The sequence below is a fragment of the Podarcis cretensis genome (genome assembly GCF_951804945.1).
Source record: "Podarcis cretensis genome assembly, chromosome: 8".
In the NCBI taxonomy this organism is placed as follows: domain Eukaryota; kingdom Metazoa; phylum Chordata; class Lepidosauria; order Squamata; family Lacertidae; genus Podarcis; species Podarcis cretensis.
In genome coordinates this window covers 59,949,445-59,967,967 of record NC_137177.1, presented here as the reverse complement: position 1 = coordinate 59,967,967, position 18,523 = coordinate 59,949,445, and the positions used below count along the sequence as shown (strand labels likewise).

General features: G+C 43.8%; 1 protein-coding gene across 3 annotated transcripts in view; it reads right to left on the bottom strand.

Annotated features, from left to right (window-relative positions):
* The window catches only part of ZNF423 (zinc finger protein 423), a 311,689-nt gene that overhangs the window by 33,209 nt on the left and 259,957 nt on the right, over positions 1-18,523 (bottom strand). For all 3 annotated transcript variants that reach the window (XM_079988711.1, XM_079988710.1, XM_079988712.1), the window contains 2 exons: positions 7,330-7,461; positions 5,260-5,375 (listed from right to left, as the gene is read on the bottom strand). In XM_079988711.1, coding sequence (XP_079844837.1) covers positions 5,260-5,375; positions 7,330-7,461 — 248 coding nt within the window. The remainder of the gene's footprint in view (positions 1-5,259; positions 5,376-7,329; positions 7,462-18,523) is intronic.

Genomic DNA, 18,523 nt, shown 5'->3' with positions numbered 1-18,523 from the left:
ATCTCTTATACCTACCTGCCCACTACCTCTCTGGGTATTAGGAAAGGGCTGTAGCTCAGAAGTAGAGCATCTGCTTTGCATGCAGAAGGTTTCAGGTTCAATCCTCAGCATCTTCAGGTAAGGCTGGGAGAGACTTCTGTCTGAAACCCTAAAGTGCTGACAGCCAGTATACACAATACTGAGCTAGATGGACTAATGGTCTGGCTCAGTTTAAGGCAGCCTCCTATGTTCCTAACAGGGTCGCAGATTGTGCTTGTTGCACAGGTTTTTTAATCAGAGAATAATGTTCTTAAGGTATTCAGACCATGTTGGGCTTTAAGAGTAAAAAAAAACAAAACCCAGCACTTTGAACTGATCCCAGAAACAAATCAGCAGTCAGAGGAGATGACATAATGCTGAGCCCTCTATCTGTTCCCCCGGTCAATCATAATGACAAACGTTTTGCTAATGAAACTATAATGTATACAGTGGTACCTTGGGTTAAGTACTTAATTCATTCTGGAGGTCCGTTCTTAACCCGAAACTGTTCTTAACCTGAAGCACCACTTTAGCTAATGGGGCCTCCTGCTGCTACTGCGCCGCTGGAGCACAATTTCTGTTCTCATCCTGAAGCAAAGTTCTTAACCCGAGGTACTATTTCTGGGTTAGTGGAGTCTGTAACCTGAAGCGTATGTAACCTGAAGCATATGTAACCCAAGGTACCACTGTATTTATAAGTGGCATGTCAGGTTTATCACTGATACTGCATAACCATATTTTTTTAACAAAAACCCATAGAAGGGTAAAGGGACCTTGGTCAAAAGAGTGGCATACAGTAAATAAACATTCTCTTCTTCTTAAGGATTGGCAATCAGCCCAAGGCAACCATTTTTGCTTGTCTTATTGAGATTGCTGTTGGGCCAACATATATTCACAATGATTTTGTGTGCACAGTCTCAACTGTAATTTGCTTACAGATCTCTCACCTACCAAGAAGAAGAAGAAAAAGAGTTTGGATTTGATATCCCGCTTTATCACTACCCGAAGGAGTCTCAAAGAGGCTAACATTCTCCTTTCCCTTCCTCCCCCACAACAAACACTCTGTGAGGTGAGTGTGGCTGAGAGACTTCAGAGAAGTGTGACTAGCCCAAGGTCACCCAGCAGCTGCATGCGGAGGAGCGGAGACGCGAACCCGGTTCCCCAGATTACGAGACTACCGCTCTTAACCACTACACCACACTGGCTCTCTTCCCCTTCCCCAATGAGCCTTTTCTGGTGGATAATATTTGCCTAGAATGACACTGGCAACACACTGCTCTGCCTTGGATGAATCCGATGCTGCTTTTGTCTATGTGCAAGTTCTCCGACTCTATAATAAGGGCACAAGCTTGTACTGGAGTTATGCCAGATGAGGGACTTTAGGCCTCAGGGGGGAACCAGCACCACCAGCAGAAGACGCCACAGAGATCTCTTGCTTGTTGCGCCACAGCCTATTTGCAGCTTTGTCCTCCATCTGGGAGCAAGGGAGACATGTTTTTCCTATAGAGGATTTGAACCAGCAACCTCCATTCTTTGTGGCTGGCTTTAACAGAAGACAAGGATCCCTTGATGCTGACAGAGGCTGCTGCCTAGTTCTCTGTGCATTGTATGCTGGGGGCATGCCCCCAGGCCTACGAGGGTTGGCTCCCTCTGTGTCTGCATGGCATGTGGGTGTTGCTGGCAGGACCGTCCCCAGTTGGTGAGAACTGATTGTTTCCAGGGATGCACAGGACTGCAGTGCGTGTCCTTGTGGTAGAGGATTTTCAAGCAAATCCTACCAATGATCTGGTGGCTTGTAGGGGGACGCTTGAAAGCAGCGGTGGATCAATTTGTAAGAGAGATAAGTAGAAATCATTCCCTTATTCAGAAGACTTCCTTTTGTCTCTCTGTTGTATGAATAAGGATAAATTCATTTTAAATTTTACTCAAGAGCTAAGTAGACATGTTCCCAGGGTCATTAAATACATTCCAGTGTGAGATGTTGAAGAATTAGTGGCAGCAAAGCATTACCAATTACGGGTAAATTTGCTTCCATGATGAGTGACAAGTCTTTTCCTAGCAGAATATTATGGATCACATTTCTGATATTTCATAGCCCTCTTCAGTCATTCACATTAAGTCAACAAGAAAGAAAAGGTATGGGAACAAGAAGCGGCTCTGTCCCCAATGTACACTGATTTTTTAAAAATAAAACTAGAGTTCTAAAATGTGTGGAGTGCCTCCAAAAGTATAGGAGCTTTCCAGCTTTCAACAGGCATCATTCAACTCATGGAGGCTGATCAGAATTTTGACGGGGGTGGATGCCTGCACCTACAACCCCCTCCTGCATGAACACCTAAAGGATACTAGATCTTATTCTGAGTAAGAAGGGGGAGAAGCCTGGTGCTGGCAAGAAGCATGCTAGACAGAACAGCATCCACCACTTTAATTTCTCAGGAATCCCCTTGGGTCCTATGTGAGAACCCAGCGATATTCTGGGGGTAAATGAAGATGATGCCAGGCCCTAAAATGTAAATGAAGTATTTTTAAAAAAATCAAAGGGATACCAGAGTCAGCCCAGTTGGTCATTCTATATCCTGACATTTGCCCTAACATGCCAGGTATTGAGACTCTGCCAGCCTCCATACATTTGTCCAACTCCTTTCTGAAATCATCCTAGGCCCACTTGCTTGGCTGGAAGGAGTGGGCTGTACTGGCAAGCAAACCACTAAGCTTAAGGATTAAAATGGCCACTTTATAAAATGCAAGGCACTTTATAAAATATTGGTAACAAGATTAGTTAGTTTTTAAATGTCAACAGAGTGACACAAAGAAATTATGGTGTGCTTATGAACTATCCAGCCATTTTGATTATTGCAGCAAGACACTAATAGTAGGAGGAGAAGAAGAAGAAAGAAATATCTCTACCATTATTATTATTCATCATCATCACCATCATCATCATCATCAAGTTTGCTTTCTTACCAACTGTATTGTTGGCTTCCTTAAAGACAGGAGATATAAAAAACAGGGAAACAAACAAACAAACAAAAAACTGCTGACTTTACTGAAATATTAACAAGGTATAGTTAAAACTTTTGTACACTTATGCAAATGAGTTTGCTAGAACAAGGGGAAGGAAGAGGGTCCCCCCAGGGGAAAAATAAAATAAAATCAACAAAGTGAAAAGATCAACCATCCCTTCTGCAGCATGACAGCAAGACACAAGAGGCAGCAGCCTGGGAATTGCGGAAGATGAATTAAAAAAATAATAACACACACACACAACTCTCCAAAGTTTAAGTACATCATGGTTTATAAAGCTAATAGATTTAAATGAGGCATGGTGCACCATTCCATAAAATGATTATATATACCAGGGGGCTGCAGTAACATTTTGGGAGAAGCGTTAACCTCATAAAATACGTATGATGCGGAAGGCCGAGAATGAGAGTATTTTTGGTGCGTCCCTTAAAAGTTAGAAGGCTGAGCTGAGAATTTCAGAAATGGCACAAGTTCAGGATTAGAAGTGCAATGGTAATCGTAGTGATGACAGTGCTCCACACTGTAGCATGTTCCACACTGAAGGTCAAAATGTGAGCTTTTGAGTGTGTTCTGTCTACAACTGATAATATCAAGCCTACTTTCCCTAGAAATCTCCTTGCATTAAAAGCCAAAACCGCATCTGTTCAGCCACCGATTACTGGAACAGGAGGGTGCCGGCATCCAAGAGGGAGTTCCCAGAGTCCTTGTGCCTGAGGGCTGGCCTAAGGTATCTGGGAGCGTCAGGGGACTGTGGACTGCAGCCTGCAGCTGTCACCACCACCCTTGCCGAGAAATTGCAATGCAGGCTTTCACCTGCATATATGTGAATGGCAGATCGTGCAGAGATTATGGGGCGTGAACCAGGACTTTTGAGCCAGCTCCTGCTTTGTTACTGGCTAGAGACCGCTGCACTTATTTGGGCAAAGTAATGCCCAGGTGGGGTAGTAGGAACCACTGCCACTCGCTGGGTGCCTTGGGGAAGAAACAGAATTGGTGCTATAGAAGCAAGCTGGAAAAACTAGGTTGCAGAACTAAGCTTAACATTGTTTGGATGCCACTTAAGACACCTGGCACTGTCAGACAACAGGTGAGGTGGCAACTCTGTCTCTAGGCTATACCACTTCAGGCAGGAGAGTTGGGTGGGGCGTCACCTGGCTGAATGCTCCTTTGTACATACGAAAAAAATCCCTGAATCAAGAATACTGGTGCACTATGCAAAAGCCTGAGCTGGAACCCCTTCTTCTTGACACCTCACTCTCTTTGTGCAGGTAAGAGCATTCAATCAGCTGACTGCCATCTCAAGTGGAAGCAGAATTTACCCTCCTCATCTGATGTTTGGCAGACTCCTTACTCAACCCTGCTCAGCTAGCACTGAACAAGGCAGAGCTGCAGATATGGTTCCCTCAACCTCCAGATATGGCTAGACTCACCCCTGATTTGGCTGGCTGGGACTGATGGGAGTTGGGACTCCAGCAACATCTGAAGGGTCACAGGGATCCTCACCTTCAAACCTGCCACCTCCCAATTTCCCAGCCTTCTAGCTGCCTAAGAGCCAATGGCACATCCATGGTCTAGATTCTGTCATGCTTTTGCTACAGACCTCATCCTGTCCATGATTTGCATCTCCCAATCCTGAACCCATACATCTCAATCACATCCAAGCTGTAATGAAAAACAAAGAAATGTGCTTGGGTTGTTTGTTTGTTTGTTTTTTGGCCCTGGGTTTTCGAAAGGGAGCCACAATTGTCTTAAGTGTGTGCTTATAAAACTGGGAAAGAGGTGGAGAGGAAGAAGAGATGGAGGATGTCAAAATGTTACTTGAGTTTTTGTATGCTAATCTTTCCTTAAATTATTAACCAATGGGAAGAAATTATTTACATTGTGCTCGGTGTGGACGTGGCAGTGCGTTGTAAGGCGTCCTGTCAAGCGAAATCCTCAGAGCGAATGATTAGAGTTGTCGGGTCTTATTTATTTATGCTGCCCGTACTCAGAGGACCTTTTTTTTTTTTTTTGAGCTTGCACCCAGAGATAGAAAGAGAGGGAGAGGGAAGATTTTCTGATGTTGCAAGGAAATAAGCATGGGGTTTTTTTTTTTGGGGGGGGGGGAGAGAGACGGAAGATGCTCTTGATACTCACTCAGAATGAGGTTATTACCCACATATAATAACAACTGGAACAAATGGCATAGATTTGCATGTAATCTTTTTTTAAAGGTACCTGAAGCTCGGTCTGAAAGAAGAACTTCTGTGGACACTGGGAACAATCGTAAATTTTATCCTCTTGCCCGTGGACAGCAAAGATATGTTGCTGCAATTTATTTGCCTGTACAAAAACTAGAGGAACAAAAAAGAAGAAAAGAAACAGCAGTGTTGTCAGAGAGAATGACCAGCATAGTCAAATTCATATGGACACCTGTGCGCCTGCACCTTTGGCCTGTTGCCAAAGATACAGGAGCAGGCTGTGGAGTCAGGGGCTTTTACTCCTTTGTCCCTCTGCTCCCTTCCCATTCTGTTTATTTACAAATTGTGTGTTAGATCCAGACCACCCTACTATTTACTAGTTTATTACTTTTTAATTTGTAGACCAAAATGGCTTCTAAGCGGTCTACAACTATACAACCAATGCATAATTAAAATGTACAACAACATTAAAGCATCGTTAATTAAACTATACCATAAAACAAAAAATTAAAAAGTGTAGCAATTGAACCTATTTAAACAGTAAAATCGTAAGTTCAGTTCAGGGGGATGCTTGCCTAAACAAATGTGCCTTCAGAAGCCATGGCAATGGCAGCACTGATTGGGACCTCCTGTATTTTAGCAGAGACACGGGAAGGGCTTTCCACAACACACACCGGTGCCACCAGTGGAAAAGCCTGCCTCTGTGTTACCATAAGCCAATAACCATCAGGCGGTGGCAAAACTCAGCACTGTCATGGTATGTGCCTGAAAAGCAGCACCACTCCCTACCTGGGCTGCAGCATTTTCAATCACATTGGGCTTGAATTAGGCATGTTTAGTGCAGATATGCTGATACCCTACCCTTTATGATGACAAATGATGGCATGGTTTGGGGGGGATTTTTTTGAATGTGGGGGATAAGAGAAGACCTGATTCTGCAGCCTGCTCCCAGTCTCTTAACCATGGTTAAGATATAAAGATTATTATGGCTACCCCAATACACATGCACATGGAAATGAAGGGGTGCTTTATGAATGGCTGAGAGAGTTGCCCAGATTTTCCACGTATACACAGTCATGCACTGAGTATAGCATGAACATTTACTTTACACTTCACCCTTTGATCACTTGTCAATGTTATTTAGAAAACACACAGAAGAAATAGAATATCTAGACCCCAGCAAATAGTAATTATAATAAGAATCGTCACTGTGGTCTGATGGCATAGGATGTTCCAACTTAGCTGAAGCTAAGTAAGTCTTGGTTTGGGCAGTGGCCAGATGGGGGACCCCCTAGAATTCTATGGATGCCACTTTGGGCCAGTGCAGTCATAACAACTCTAGTCTAATAAACCATACTTTCTTGAGCTCAGATTCCTGATTAGCGTTAACTTTATTTAGATCCTGGTTTCATAACTTGGGGCCTAGACAGTGATTAAACCACAGTTTCTCAGTGAAGATGTAACATAAAACTGTAGTTTAATGAAGAAAGGGGTGATGTGTGCACGCAGGCTTTCCCCCCTTTTTTCTTTTTGGTGTAATAAACCATAGTTTACTAGAATGAGATGGTTACACCTAAATTTGGTCCTCCGGTTCCATTATGGAAGAAAGGCAGAATAGAAATCAAACAAACAACCAAACAACACTGAATATGCATTATGAGCAATGCACATTGGCTATTTTAACAATCCCGTAAGAGTGATCACTAGTACTCAATTTAGAGATGGAGAACCAAGGCTTGGCATAAGTAACTTGCCCAGGAGAGTTAGCAAGGTCAAGGCTGTCAAGGAACCTGAACCCAAGTCTCCCACATCAAGATCCAACATGACCACACCGTAAAATCACTGCACATTGGAATACAGAAATATTTCTAAATGTTCATACCAGGAGGTTTAAATGACTGTGGAAAATACTGCCCAGTAAGAGAAATGAAGGGGAGAAAGGCCGCCCTTCAAGGTAGCTCTGGTTTGTGAGATCATATTCAAAAGCTTTTCTGGTAGTGGTTTCCCCCCTTCCAAGGAAAGGAATACTGTATTTTAAAACTCCCCTGTGTGTCATTTCCGGATCAAGCCATGCACACAGAGGCTTGTCTGGGTCTGACTGTCTTACCTGTAAAACAAACAGGGCATTTGAATGTGCCTCCCATCCCCTCGAAGCTGTGCTCAATCAGGTGACACAGGAGCTTTGCCGGAGAGTCAAACATCTGGTTACACAGCTTGCACTCATGATTGATGCCTTCCTCTGCAAGGTTCAAATGATACAACTTGTTAGTGACACAGCAGATTAGCGTCTGAAATGCAGTAGTCGGCGAGAAATCACAGCACTGGATTGCATGGTTTCCGGGACCCAAAGATGCTGTACTTGCAACACCGCCTCCCCCCCACCCCTTTACAAAAGCATGCGTTAGTATGCTTGTAGTGTATTCAGGTGTACAGCCGCAAGTCAAATTTGAGGGGCATTTCTATTTACAGCCCTGATGGAAGTGACATTGTGATTAAACCACCAGTAACATACACTCCTGTTTCCTCAGGCTTGTGACACAATGCCATGCCTCTACGCTCCGCGAAAACAGAAGGAGAGACACCAGACACAACAGCACTGCTGCGGGCATATAAAACACACACACACATATATATTATTAAGAATACTCAAACCCACATCGAAGAGCGCAGGAGGTTCAGGTGAGGCCGTAGAAAACGGGAGGCCAAAATGCTGCTACCTTCAACTCATTTTGCATTGTAACAAATTCAAGAGAAGGTGTCAATGCTAAAGGGACAGCAGGGATCCCGAAATGAGGATTTGAGCCAGCCAAGTTAGGAAAAAAAATCCATTCTAAGTGGGGCAATTAGTTCCTCCCTCAATATGGATTTGTATTTCCTATATCGTCCACGAAAACAAAATGTGTTTAACCTTCCACAATTCAGGGACAGAGTACACAATATGACAACAACAACAAAAACTCTGTGTGTGTGTGTGTGTGTGTGTGTGTGTGTGTGTGTGTGGTACTGGTGCTAGGGCTGGAAGCCCGCCTGAATCACCTGTTTGCAATATTAAGCCCTATCTGGAAGTACCCAGGCTACTCTCCCGGAGCCAAAAACAACAGGTAGGGGGAGGGAGTTCAGAGCGGGCGAGGGTGGGGGCTTTTTAAAGCCCAGGGGCCACATCCACTTCTGGGCACCCTTCTGAGGGCCACATACCAGCGGGCAAAGGGCACAAGGGCACGGCAACTATGTAAACTTTACAAGGAGGGGTTTTTCTACACACACTCACACATCCCTCTCTATCCTCTGTCCAGACATGCAAGAAGCATTGTCACAGTTCAGGGGTATGTCCCAGCAAAACAAAAATACTCAAGGAGCATGCAAAGCAGAGCCAGTGAGGGGTGTAGTGTGGAGAGAGTGCCGAGGGCCGGAAAGAAAGGCCTGGAGGGCCACACTTGGCCCACAGGCCTGAGGCTTCCCACCCCTGATCTAGGTTCCTTCCAGAGAGATATTTACTGTGGGATGGGTGCTGCTCAGGCATGTATGTTTTTTCATAGTACACAGAACACTATGGACATCAAAATGTCAGTCCACATCTCCCACCATAAGCAGATGTGGCCCTCAGGCAGATAAATGTTTTTTAACCCCTGATATAACACATCTGGTCATGGGTCAGCACAGGTGGGGCATTGCTTATAGGGGGTCCCAGCCACTCCCCCGTCTAGGTCTTATTAACGTCAGTATGTTTGCTGCATCATGTGCCTCCAGAACCGTGCTCCGGTAGCATAGTTTCTTCATGGCTTAGAGAACTATTATTTAAGCACATTGGATAAAGATATAGAGAGTGCAATCTTTTGAAATGAAAAGAAACGGGTTATTAGCCACAAGCTGGGATGAGAACTGAATTGCAATCACCACTACCATCATATATATCCATTTCCAGAAGTCATGTTATTCCATTGAAGCAAAAATAACCAAATGCCTTGTGGCATCTTAAAGATTAACAAATTCATTATGCCATAACTTTCCACAGACCAGAGTCCGTGCATGAAGCGCAACTGGCAGGCATTTACATATAGAACACTTTTGAGCTTCACATACATTAGATCACTAAATTCCTTACAACAGTCCTGTAAGGTAGGCAAGTATTATCAGCCCCATTTGGCAGACGCAGGGCTGATGCAGAGTGTTTCTTAGCTATGGCTACTTAATGACATCACGGCACAGGTGGTCTTTGAACCAGGTGCCTTTGTGTTTCACAGCCCACTCCCATACACTATACCTGCTCTCCTCACAAGCCAAACAACCAAACACATGTATGGGAATTATATTCCCAGTTTTCACATATTTGGTTAATGCTAATTGTATATCATTTGGGGGCAAGTCTGGAAGTATTTCAAACAGTTAAAGCTACGACAAACAAAACTCAAACAAAAAATAATAATAAAAACATAATAGGTTCCCGCAGATGTGGAAATTCGTCCCACTGGAGGCAAGACCTTTTGATTTGCAAATCCACTTCTGAATTATAAGGCCTTCTTCTCACCAGTTGGGTTTTTTGTTGTTGTTGCACTCCCCCAGGAGTCTATTATATATTTTCTATGTCAATGAAACCATCCAGAAAGAAATAAAAAAGGAAGGGGGGAGGAGAGAGTGAGTTGAGTAAGAAAGAGGAAAAAGAGAGGAGAAATTCCTGTGATTTAGCATGAGAAACAGTTCCCTTTTCTCAAATTCAAAATTAAGAAAAATACCCAAAAGATGTGGAGAGGAATTGCCTATACTTTCTTAGCATCATACTATGGTCAATGTAGCGCAGTGGTTCTAGAAATTTGGGTTATGGGGGCTTCCAGGTTCAAAACCCCACTCAAAAATGAAGCTCACTTGGTAATGGTATTCCATTCACCTTCTTGTCAGCCCAATCTACCTCACAGGGTTGTGAGAATACGATGGTGGGGGAGTGAAACACGTGTGCAACCTTATTGGAGCAAAGGCGGGATATAAATATGCTAAGCAGAAAAAAAGCAAAACTAAGAGCTAGAACCATGGTGAACTTTGGAAGATGGTTTTCTCAGCTAAAAGATTGCATGTGGAAATGTTAAAGAAGCGGAACGGTGCTGACAACATAGTGACTGGACATGCAGCACTAGATTTTTTTCATAAAAGAACACACCCAGTTATTTCCTTCCTGTGCCTTACATGTATGGGAGCGAACGTCGTCAGATGGAAGTGGCGTCACAGGTATTCATAGGAGAGACCAGCCTAACAGGTAAAATATGGAACCCATCTCATTTTTAACATAAAAAAGCAGATTGCTACCACTTGCTGTGCTGGTGTCTCTCCACATTATTCTCCTTAACCCCGCAATCTGCTTGTGGATCTATTGATTCAGTGCTGAGCAAACACGGCATCAAATCACAGATTCTTAAGGTCTCTTTCTCTGTCTCCCAAGTTCAGAATAATAAGCATTAATTTTACACTTCATTTCTCTGCACTAGGGGGGGAAAAAGACAGAGAAAGAAACGTGGTCCTTGTTTAAAACAAGCAGGCCTGCGGGATTTTATCAGGCAGAAACTATGTCAGGCCAAAAGAGGAACAGAGCGCTTTGTGTAAAAGTGTCGTGGGGAGATGATAGTATTCTGTAATGTTCCCAGTACCTACTTTTGTCTCCAAAAGCATTTGATCCCTAGCAGACACATATACTTATTTCCATACAGGTCTTGAGGGAAAGCCAGTAGGAATGAGAGCTGATTATCTGAATCCTGAAGGTGAAACCTGGGTGGTGCCCAGCAATGCTAAAGGCAAGCACAGGGGCGAATATGGAGGTACATAATTTACTGCCTGTTAGTGAGGATTAGTGAGTTGCACTGACCCAGATGAACTGCAGTGGCGAGGCTCCGGCTCCCATTGTTCTTAAGTTCAAATGCATTTGCATGGTGTTGATAGGACCACGCTTTGCTGCTGCACTTCCTACTCCCTCGCGCTGCCTTGCTTAGTGCAGTGGCACTGCCACGCCTTGACATTCAAGCGATTCCGGTGGCAGAAAATGTGCACTTGATGCAAGTTGCAAGGAGTCTCTGAGCCCGTAAGAGAGATGACAGTGGCAGCCTCCTGGCAAGGTCTCCATATAATTAATAATACCGTGTGGAGCCCATGCACTTGTAGCCCCTGAAATCCTAATTATAAACTGTATTAATGGCAACGCAAAAGCAACAACACAAGTGGCATAGGCTGACACCCTATCAAACCAAGAACAAAGGAGAGATGTGTACATGTAGGAAAAAGACAATAGCCTTTACTGCTACTTTAGAAACAAATCAAAACCACGACCTCTCCAGACTGATTTAATAAAACAACATTCTCCCTTAAGGGAAAGGGTGGGGGGAGTAGCCTCCTGCTTTACTGTGAAGGCGTTTAAAACAACCTGACACTCATTTTTGACACCTGCATGTAAATCACACACTGTTTCCTTCCCAGAACAGTCCATTTCTGCTTCATTGCAACAAATTAGGGTAATGAAAGCAGATGAGCTTTACTTGTAGGAGTGAAGCGCATAAATCCCTTCCTTAACTACACTCCTAATGAATACAGGGATGCTGAAATCTGGTGCAACCAAATGTTAAATATCTATAACCCACCCAGTTCAAAGATAATGTGTCTTGTCCTGTTATCTTGTATATTGGTGTTTTTTAGAGGGTCAGCAAGTGGAACTTCAATTGGCACTGGAATAGACAGTGCATTAGTGTTATCAGTTACGGAAGAAGAAAATGATTTGCAGTGGTGATTCCAGGATTTTGGGGAACCTCATTAATGGCACTAACATTGGGCCTCCCTAACCTAGAAGAGGCAGAACACGCACACCAAGAATTCTCTTAGATTGCATTTGATTTATTTGGCCACACTGTGCAAAACAGGAAATGGTAGCCCTGTTTAAGTAGTTTAATGTACAAACCGATTCAGGAGTTTACCTTCCACAGATGTGAGCAGGAGAATGAATGAATGAAATCAACTTGTATCACAACGGAGCCTCTCTAAAGAAACCTGAACGAGGGAAGCACTCATTACACACTCCAGACAGACAACACAATTGCAGTATTGATTTGTCATTAAACACTGCAGTGAGGATAACGGGACCAAATTCTAGGCAAAGAATCGTTTAGACCATTGGCAAGAAAGAAAGCCTTGGCTCAGCTAATCTAATTGCTATTGCCATGTTGGAATGTCAGTACTTCCATTTTTCATTTAAGAAACCCCTGTTTTTACAATGTCAAGATATTAGCCTGTTTTCCACCCCAAAATGTACCATGGTCTTGTTGCCCCACTGAAATCGAGGAAGAAAGCTGCATCTTCCTCCACTTTCTGCAACTGTTCCCTAGGGCCTGGATCAGGTATCGTAAACCTTTTTAAACTCAGGACCCACTTTTAACCCAAACATGTATTTGAAGACCCCTTTTCTAATATTTTGGGGACGCAGGTGGCGCTGTGGGTTAAAGCCTCAGCGCCTAGGGCTTGCCGATCGAAAGGTCGGCGGTTCGAATCCCTGCGGCGGGGTGCGCTCCCGCTGCTCGGTCCCAGCGCCTGCCAACCTAGCAGTTCGAAAGCACCTCCGGGTGCAAGTAGATAAATAGGGACCGCTTACCAGCGGGAAGGTAAACGGCGTTTCCGTGTGCGGCTCTGGCTCGCCAGAGCAGCGATGTCACGCTGGCCACGTGACCCGGAAGTGTCTCCGGACAGCGCTGGCCCCTGGCCTCTTAAGTGAGATGGACGCACAACCCCAGAGTCTGTCAAGACTGGCCCGTACGGGCAGGGGTACCTTTACCTTTACCTTTACTTTCTAATATTTTACTATATATTTACATGGTGGCAGTGCTCCTCTCCTTTCTAGGCAGAATTGGCTGATTCAGAAACTCTTAAGTGAAGAAGGCATTTTATACTGTATTTCCCCTCCTCCCCAAATGCTCCTCAAAGTATTCCAACTTATCTCCTGCACACCGTCTCCACCAGGGAAGATTCTGGAGCAGATCATTAAGCAAACAGTTTGTGAGCACCTAGAAAGGAATACTGTGATCACCAATAGTCAGCATGGATTTTTTCAGAAAAATAAGTCGTGTCAGACTAACTTGATCTCGTTTTTTGACAGAATTACAAGCCTGGTAGATGAAGGGAATGCAGTGGATGTAGCCTACCTTGATTTCAGCAAGGCATTTGACAAGGTGCCCCATGATATTCTTGTAAAGAAGCTGGTAAAATGCGGTCTTGACTATGCTACCACTCAGTGGATTTGTAACTGGCTGACTGACCGAACCCAAAGGGTGCTCATCAATGGCTCCTCTTCATCCTGGAGAAGAGTGACTAGTGGGGTGCCACAGGGTTCTGTCTTGGGCTCGGTCTTATTCAACATCTTTATCAACGACTTGGATGATGGACTCAAGGGCATCCTGATCAAATTTGCAGATGACACCAAACTGGGAGGGGTGGCTAACACCCCAGAGGACAGGATCACACTTCAAAACGACCTTGACAGATTAGAGAACTGGGCCAAAACAAACAAGATGAATTTTAACAGGGAGAAATGTAAAGTATTGCACTTGGGCAAAAAAAATGAGAGGCACAAATACAAGATGGGTGACACCTGGCTTGAGAGCAGTACATGTGAAAAGGATCTAGGAGTCTTGGTTGACCACAAACTTGACATGAGCCAACAGTGTGACGCGGCGGCTAAAAAGCCAATGCAATTCTGGGCTGCATCAATAGGAGTATAGCATCTAGATCAAGGGAAGTAATAGTGCCACTGTATTCTGCTCTGGTCAGACCTCACCTGGAGTACTGTGTCCAGTTCTGGGCACCACAGTTCAAGAAGGACACTGACAAACTGGAACGTGTCCAGAGGAGGGCAACCAAAATGGTCAAAGGCCTGGAAACGATGCCTTATGAGGAACGGCTAAGGGAGCTGGGCATGTTTAGCCTGGAGAAGAGGAGGTTAAGGGGTGATATGATAGCCATGTTCAAATATATAAAAGGATGTCACATAGAGGAGGGAGAAAGGTTGTTTTCTGCTGCTCCAGAGAAGCGGACACGGAGCAATGGATCCAAACTACAAGAAAGAAGATTCCACCTAAACATTAGGAAGAACTTCCTGACAGTAAGAGCTGTTCGACAGTGGAATTTGCTGCCAAGGAGTGTGGTGGAGTCTCCCTCTTTGGAGGTCTTTAAGCAGAGGCTTGACAACCATTTGTCAGGAGTGCTCTGATGGTGTTTCCTGCTTGGCAGGGGGTTGGACTTGATGGCCCTTGTGGTCTCTTCCAACTCTATGATGTAGGGGTCAGATGGGATTACCATGAGGAATTATAAAATATACATCAAGCCATTGTGTCCACGATGAAGACATTGTGTTGACTGGGTTTGATATATTGACGATAATTTCTGATTAAATCCCATAAGATCCTACATTCATGTCCTTTTCATGCCCTTTTGCCTCTACTGCCCGTTCCCCTCTTCTTCACGAGTCACGTACACACTTCGACAGACAGGCAGGCGTCTTGGGTCATCTAAAGATAGTGGGCAAGTTTCTTTGATGTATATTAATCTTAGGATGTTAATCTTAGGGCCAGGAAACAGATCTCACATGAAGGTGATACTGATTTCTATCCTCCTGGCCATCCTCCTTATCATATGTATTGCTTGTTTATTACCTCCGGGGTTGCCAGATACTCTTCTTTGCAGTTCTCAACTTATTTACCCCAGAAATATTTGTGCTTAATTAGTTTTAGTGGTTTAACTTTCTCCCCACGTGGGTTTGTGGAAATGCTCAGAAGAAAGCTGATTGGTTCTTACGGACACTCTGTAAAAAGCTATTTTGTGAATAAAAACGGCCTGGGCTAGGGGCTGCGAGAATCTGATTCGGACAAGCACAGAGAGACACGATTATACGCACCCTTCCCAGAGTCTTGCTGGTTCAAGTCTCTTTTTAATCAGGGTCCAATCCTTCCTTTACTTTGCGAACACAACACTATGATTCTATGATTCTATGATTCTATGATTTCTTCTCCCCTTTCCCTTTCACAATTAACTTGTACCCTGTGCATATGCCGAAACTGACAGTTTCTTTTATCTGTGTTCCCTGTTCCTTGTAGTACATTCACTTCCTCCTCCTCTACTAGCTTCCCTGCTTTAACCCCTTCCTCTATTCCCAGTGTATTACTGCTACTTTTGGAGCTGCTGCTATTAGGATCTGTCCAATCCAAAAGCTACTGCATGAGCAGGTGGTGGGCTTCAGGGCAGAGGCCCATGGGTGGCCCCCACCTCACAGTTATTAGGCATATTCAAAGCCTGCCCTTCACCATTGTTGCTCTCAGGGAGGGGTACAATGCACAAACTATAAAATTACATAAACTCAACGAAAAAGAGATTTAAAAACGGCACATCAGCTCACCCATAACACTCTCCCGGCATCCTTCTGGGCCCCTTCCTCTGAGCATTTTCTCAACCAAGTGCCTTTGGAAATCACAAATGAATTCGGGTGGTCTTTGCGTGGGACCGGTGGGACAAAAGGAACTGTTCAGAACAGAACCCTGACAATTAAGGAGCCTGGGTTTTTGAAGAGCATGGGATTGATGGCGTGGACAGCAAAAGCATCACCTGGGGAACTGGGTGTAAGTCCTCCGAGGGTTGATGGAGGTCAGTTACTATAGCAACAGAGAATGAGCTCAACCTTGTAACTGACCCTTATCTTTTTTTGATCTGTTGGCCACTTGGGGCCAGAGCTGGAAATCAACTGGAAAATAATCCAGTCACATATCATAAAGAAAACTATCTATATTTATTTAGCCAGATAGAAGCTGAAATCCTTTGCTTGGGTGGTTTTGCTATACTTAAGTGCCTCTCACCTTTAATGTCTGCACAGCATTTCACAAGCCTGCATATAAGTAATCTGCATTAACAGACTATGCAGGGACCCACCTACTATGCATGCTGAGAAATTCAGCACAGCTGCACCTATCTGGATTTATGCATTTCTTTAGTTAGCTAATTGGGAGGGTTATAGTCTGCCTTCTGACGTTCAAAAAAAGTCCACAAAGTAGAATGCAAAAATAAGAAATAACGGGGGGGGGGGGTTGTTTTGCTTTTTAGACACAATATAAAATAGAATAAATTCCTGCACTTATAGAAAATAAAGCACACTAAACAGGCAGGGGTTTAAGAATATCAAAACCCAAGTGCTTTAGGAAATAAAAATATATCATCTTGACATCTGAAGGGGGGAAGGGAGTGCCCAATGAACTTCTCTAGGGAGGGAACTGCACAAATGGGGGCCACCACCGAGAAAGCCCATGTTCCCCAATGGACCTCAGGATGTGAGGGGACCAAATGACTGCAATAACACCTCCGAAAAATGCAGAGCTAGCAACATGGCTCAGCATCTACCAATGGTGCACACTTCTGCTGGACACTGACAAAAGCTTCCTAGACCTGCTCCTCTTCACCATTAAAACTGCAAAAGGCCAGTGAGCCCCTGTGGCCGATAACATTACCAATGCCTTGAACCCTCAGGCAGCTATGCTCGGGTACCATCTTGTCCCGTACTCATATATATATATATATATATATATATATATATATATGAATGAAGCTGCTGGAATTGGTTAGTTTACCAAGACCTTTGCAGGCTACTGTTGCAAGTTATTCGTCATTTGTGCTGATTTATCTTATTGCTGTTATGGTATTTTTAACAGGTTTTATTGTAAACCACCTTGAGAAGTTTTCATAACAGGTGTATGTGTATGTAGATAAACAGAGAGAAAGCACACACTGCAATCCAACATCTGGTGGGACAGAGGTTCTCAACCCCTGATTTCATTGCTACACAAGTGTTATAGTTTGTCATTCATAACTCAAGGAAATTTCATCTGGTATAATGAAATCCCAGCTCAGTCCTGAAGTTCCCTGGTGGGCCTTGGGCAAGTCTCCATCTTTAGCCTACCTATCAGAATTAAGGAGGCTCACATCCATATGATCATAATTTGAAAAGCTACCTTCATATAAAACATTAGAAATGTCCAGAAATCCACTTTTCCACACCTCGTCTCCCTCTTTCTGACTTGCTATTCACACATCTCTAGCCAAAGCCTAGCATACTGTTGGTACTGAATTAATGTTACATTAACGATATAATCTTTGTCATCATCCTCATTATCTTGACCTGGAGGAATTAAATGAGTGAAGTCACCGGAATGGAGAAGTTAACAGATTGAATTCCAGGTATTTGACAGCTTTGGATGCCTTTTTAGATTTTTAGAGAGACACACATATTGGTGACAGGCTACTCAGTCAAGATTTTTTGTTTCATTTTAGAATAAAATGTCCTCAGAGACACACAGCAATGGTATGACTTGGAGGTAAAAAATGACATATTCTTGTTTCAATAAATGCTTTCCTGATGTGTAATGTTTATTATGCTAAAATCTGCTTCCATCAGTACTGGCCTGAAACTGTTGCTAGTGCTGATACTCAGATTTAGTCTTGAACCTTGTCATACTTGGGACTCACCTTTAGTCCAAACAATTGGGGTGGGGACTCAATTTTTAAAAAAACCATTTATTTGTATGGTGCTGCTGCTCCTATTCTTAACCCACCTTTGGTCAGACTGTGACCCAGTAGTGAGTCCCAACCCACCACTGTAGACCAATGAGTAAAAACACACCATCATCCTTATGTACATGAATGAGGATGAGAAAGCATGTACAGTATAGTTTTTAAAGGCTTTTCAAGGGAATGTAAATGGGACAGGAAATCTTGAATTAACAGCTGGAAATTCAATACAGACCACGACACAGAAAAAAATATTGAAGACTGGATTACTGCAACACAGTCTATGTGGGGCTCCCCTTGTCGTTGGTCCAGAAGAGCAAGGTAGCAATGCTGCAGCATACTGCACTAACAGGACTGAGATCCCACCAGCATACAACACCACGACACATCTGCTGTAGCTGTCAATTTGCTACTGGTCTTACTATCAGCAAATAAAGCGCTTAACAGCTTGGGACCAGTGCACTTGAGGGATTGCCTTGCTAACTCAACGGCTTCTTGCAAGTACCACACAATGTTCAGTCCACATCTGCAAGGAGTCAAGCTTTTCAGCGTGGCTGCACTTGTGTGTTTGGAAGTCCCTACCTATTCCCATCATGTAGGCACCCTCACTGTTTCGTTTCAGACACCTGCTAAGCACTTTTCTCTTTTGACAGGTCTACCTAGACATGCAAACAAGTTTCCCATATATCATTGTCTTAAATTGGTTTATGTTCATTGCTTACATATTCTTTGGTTTA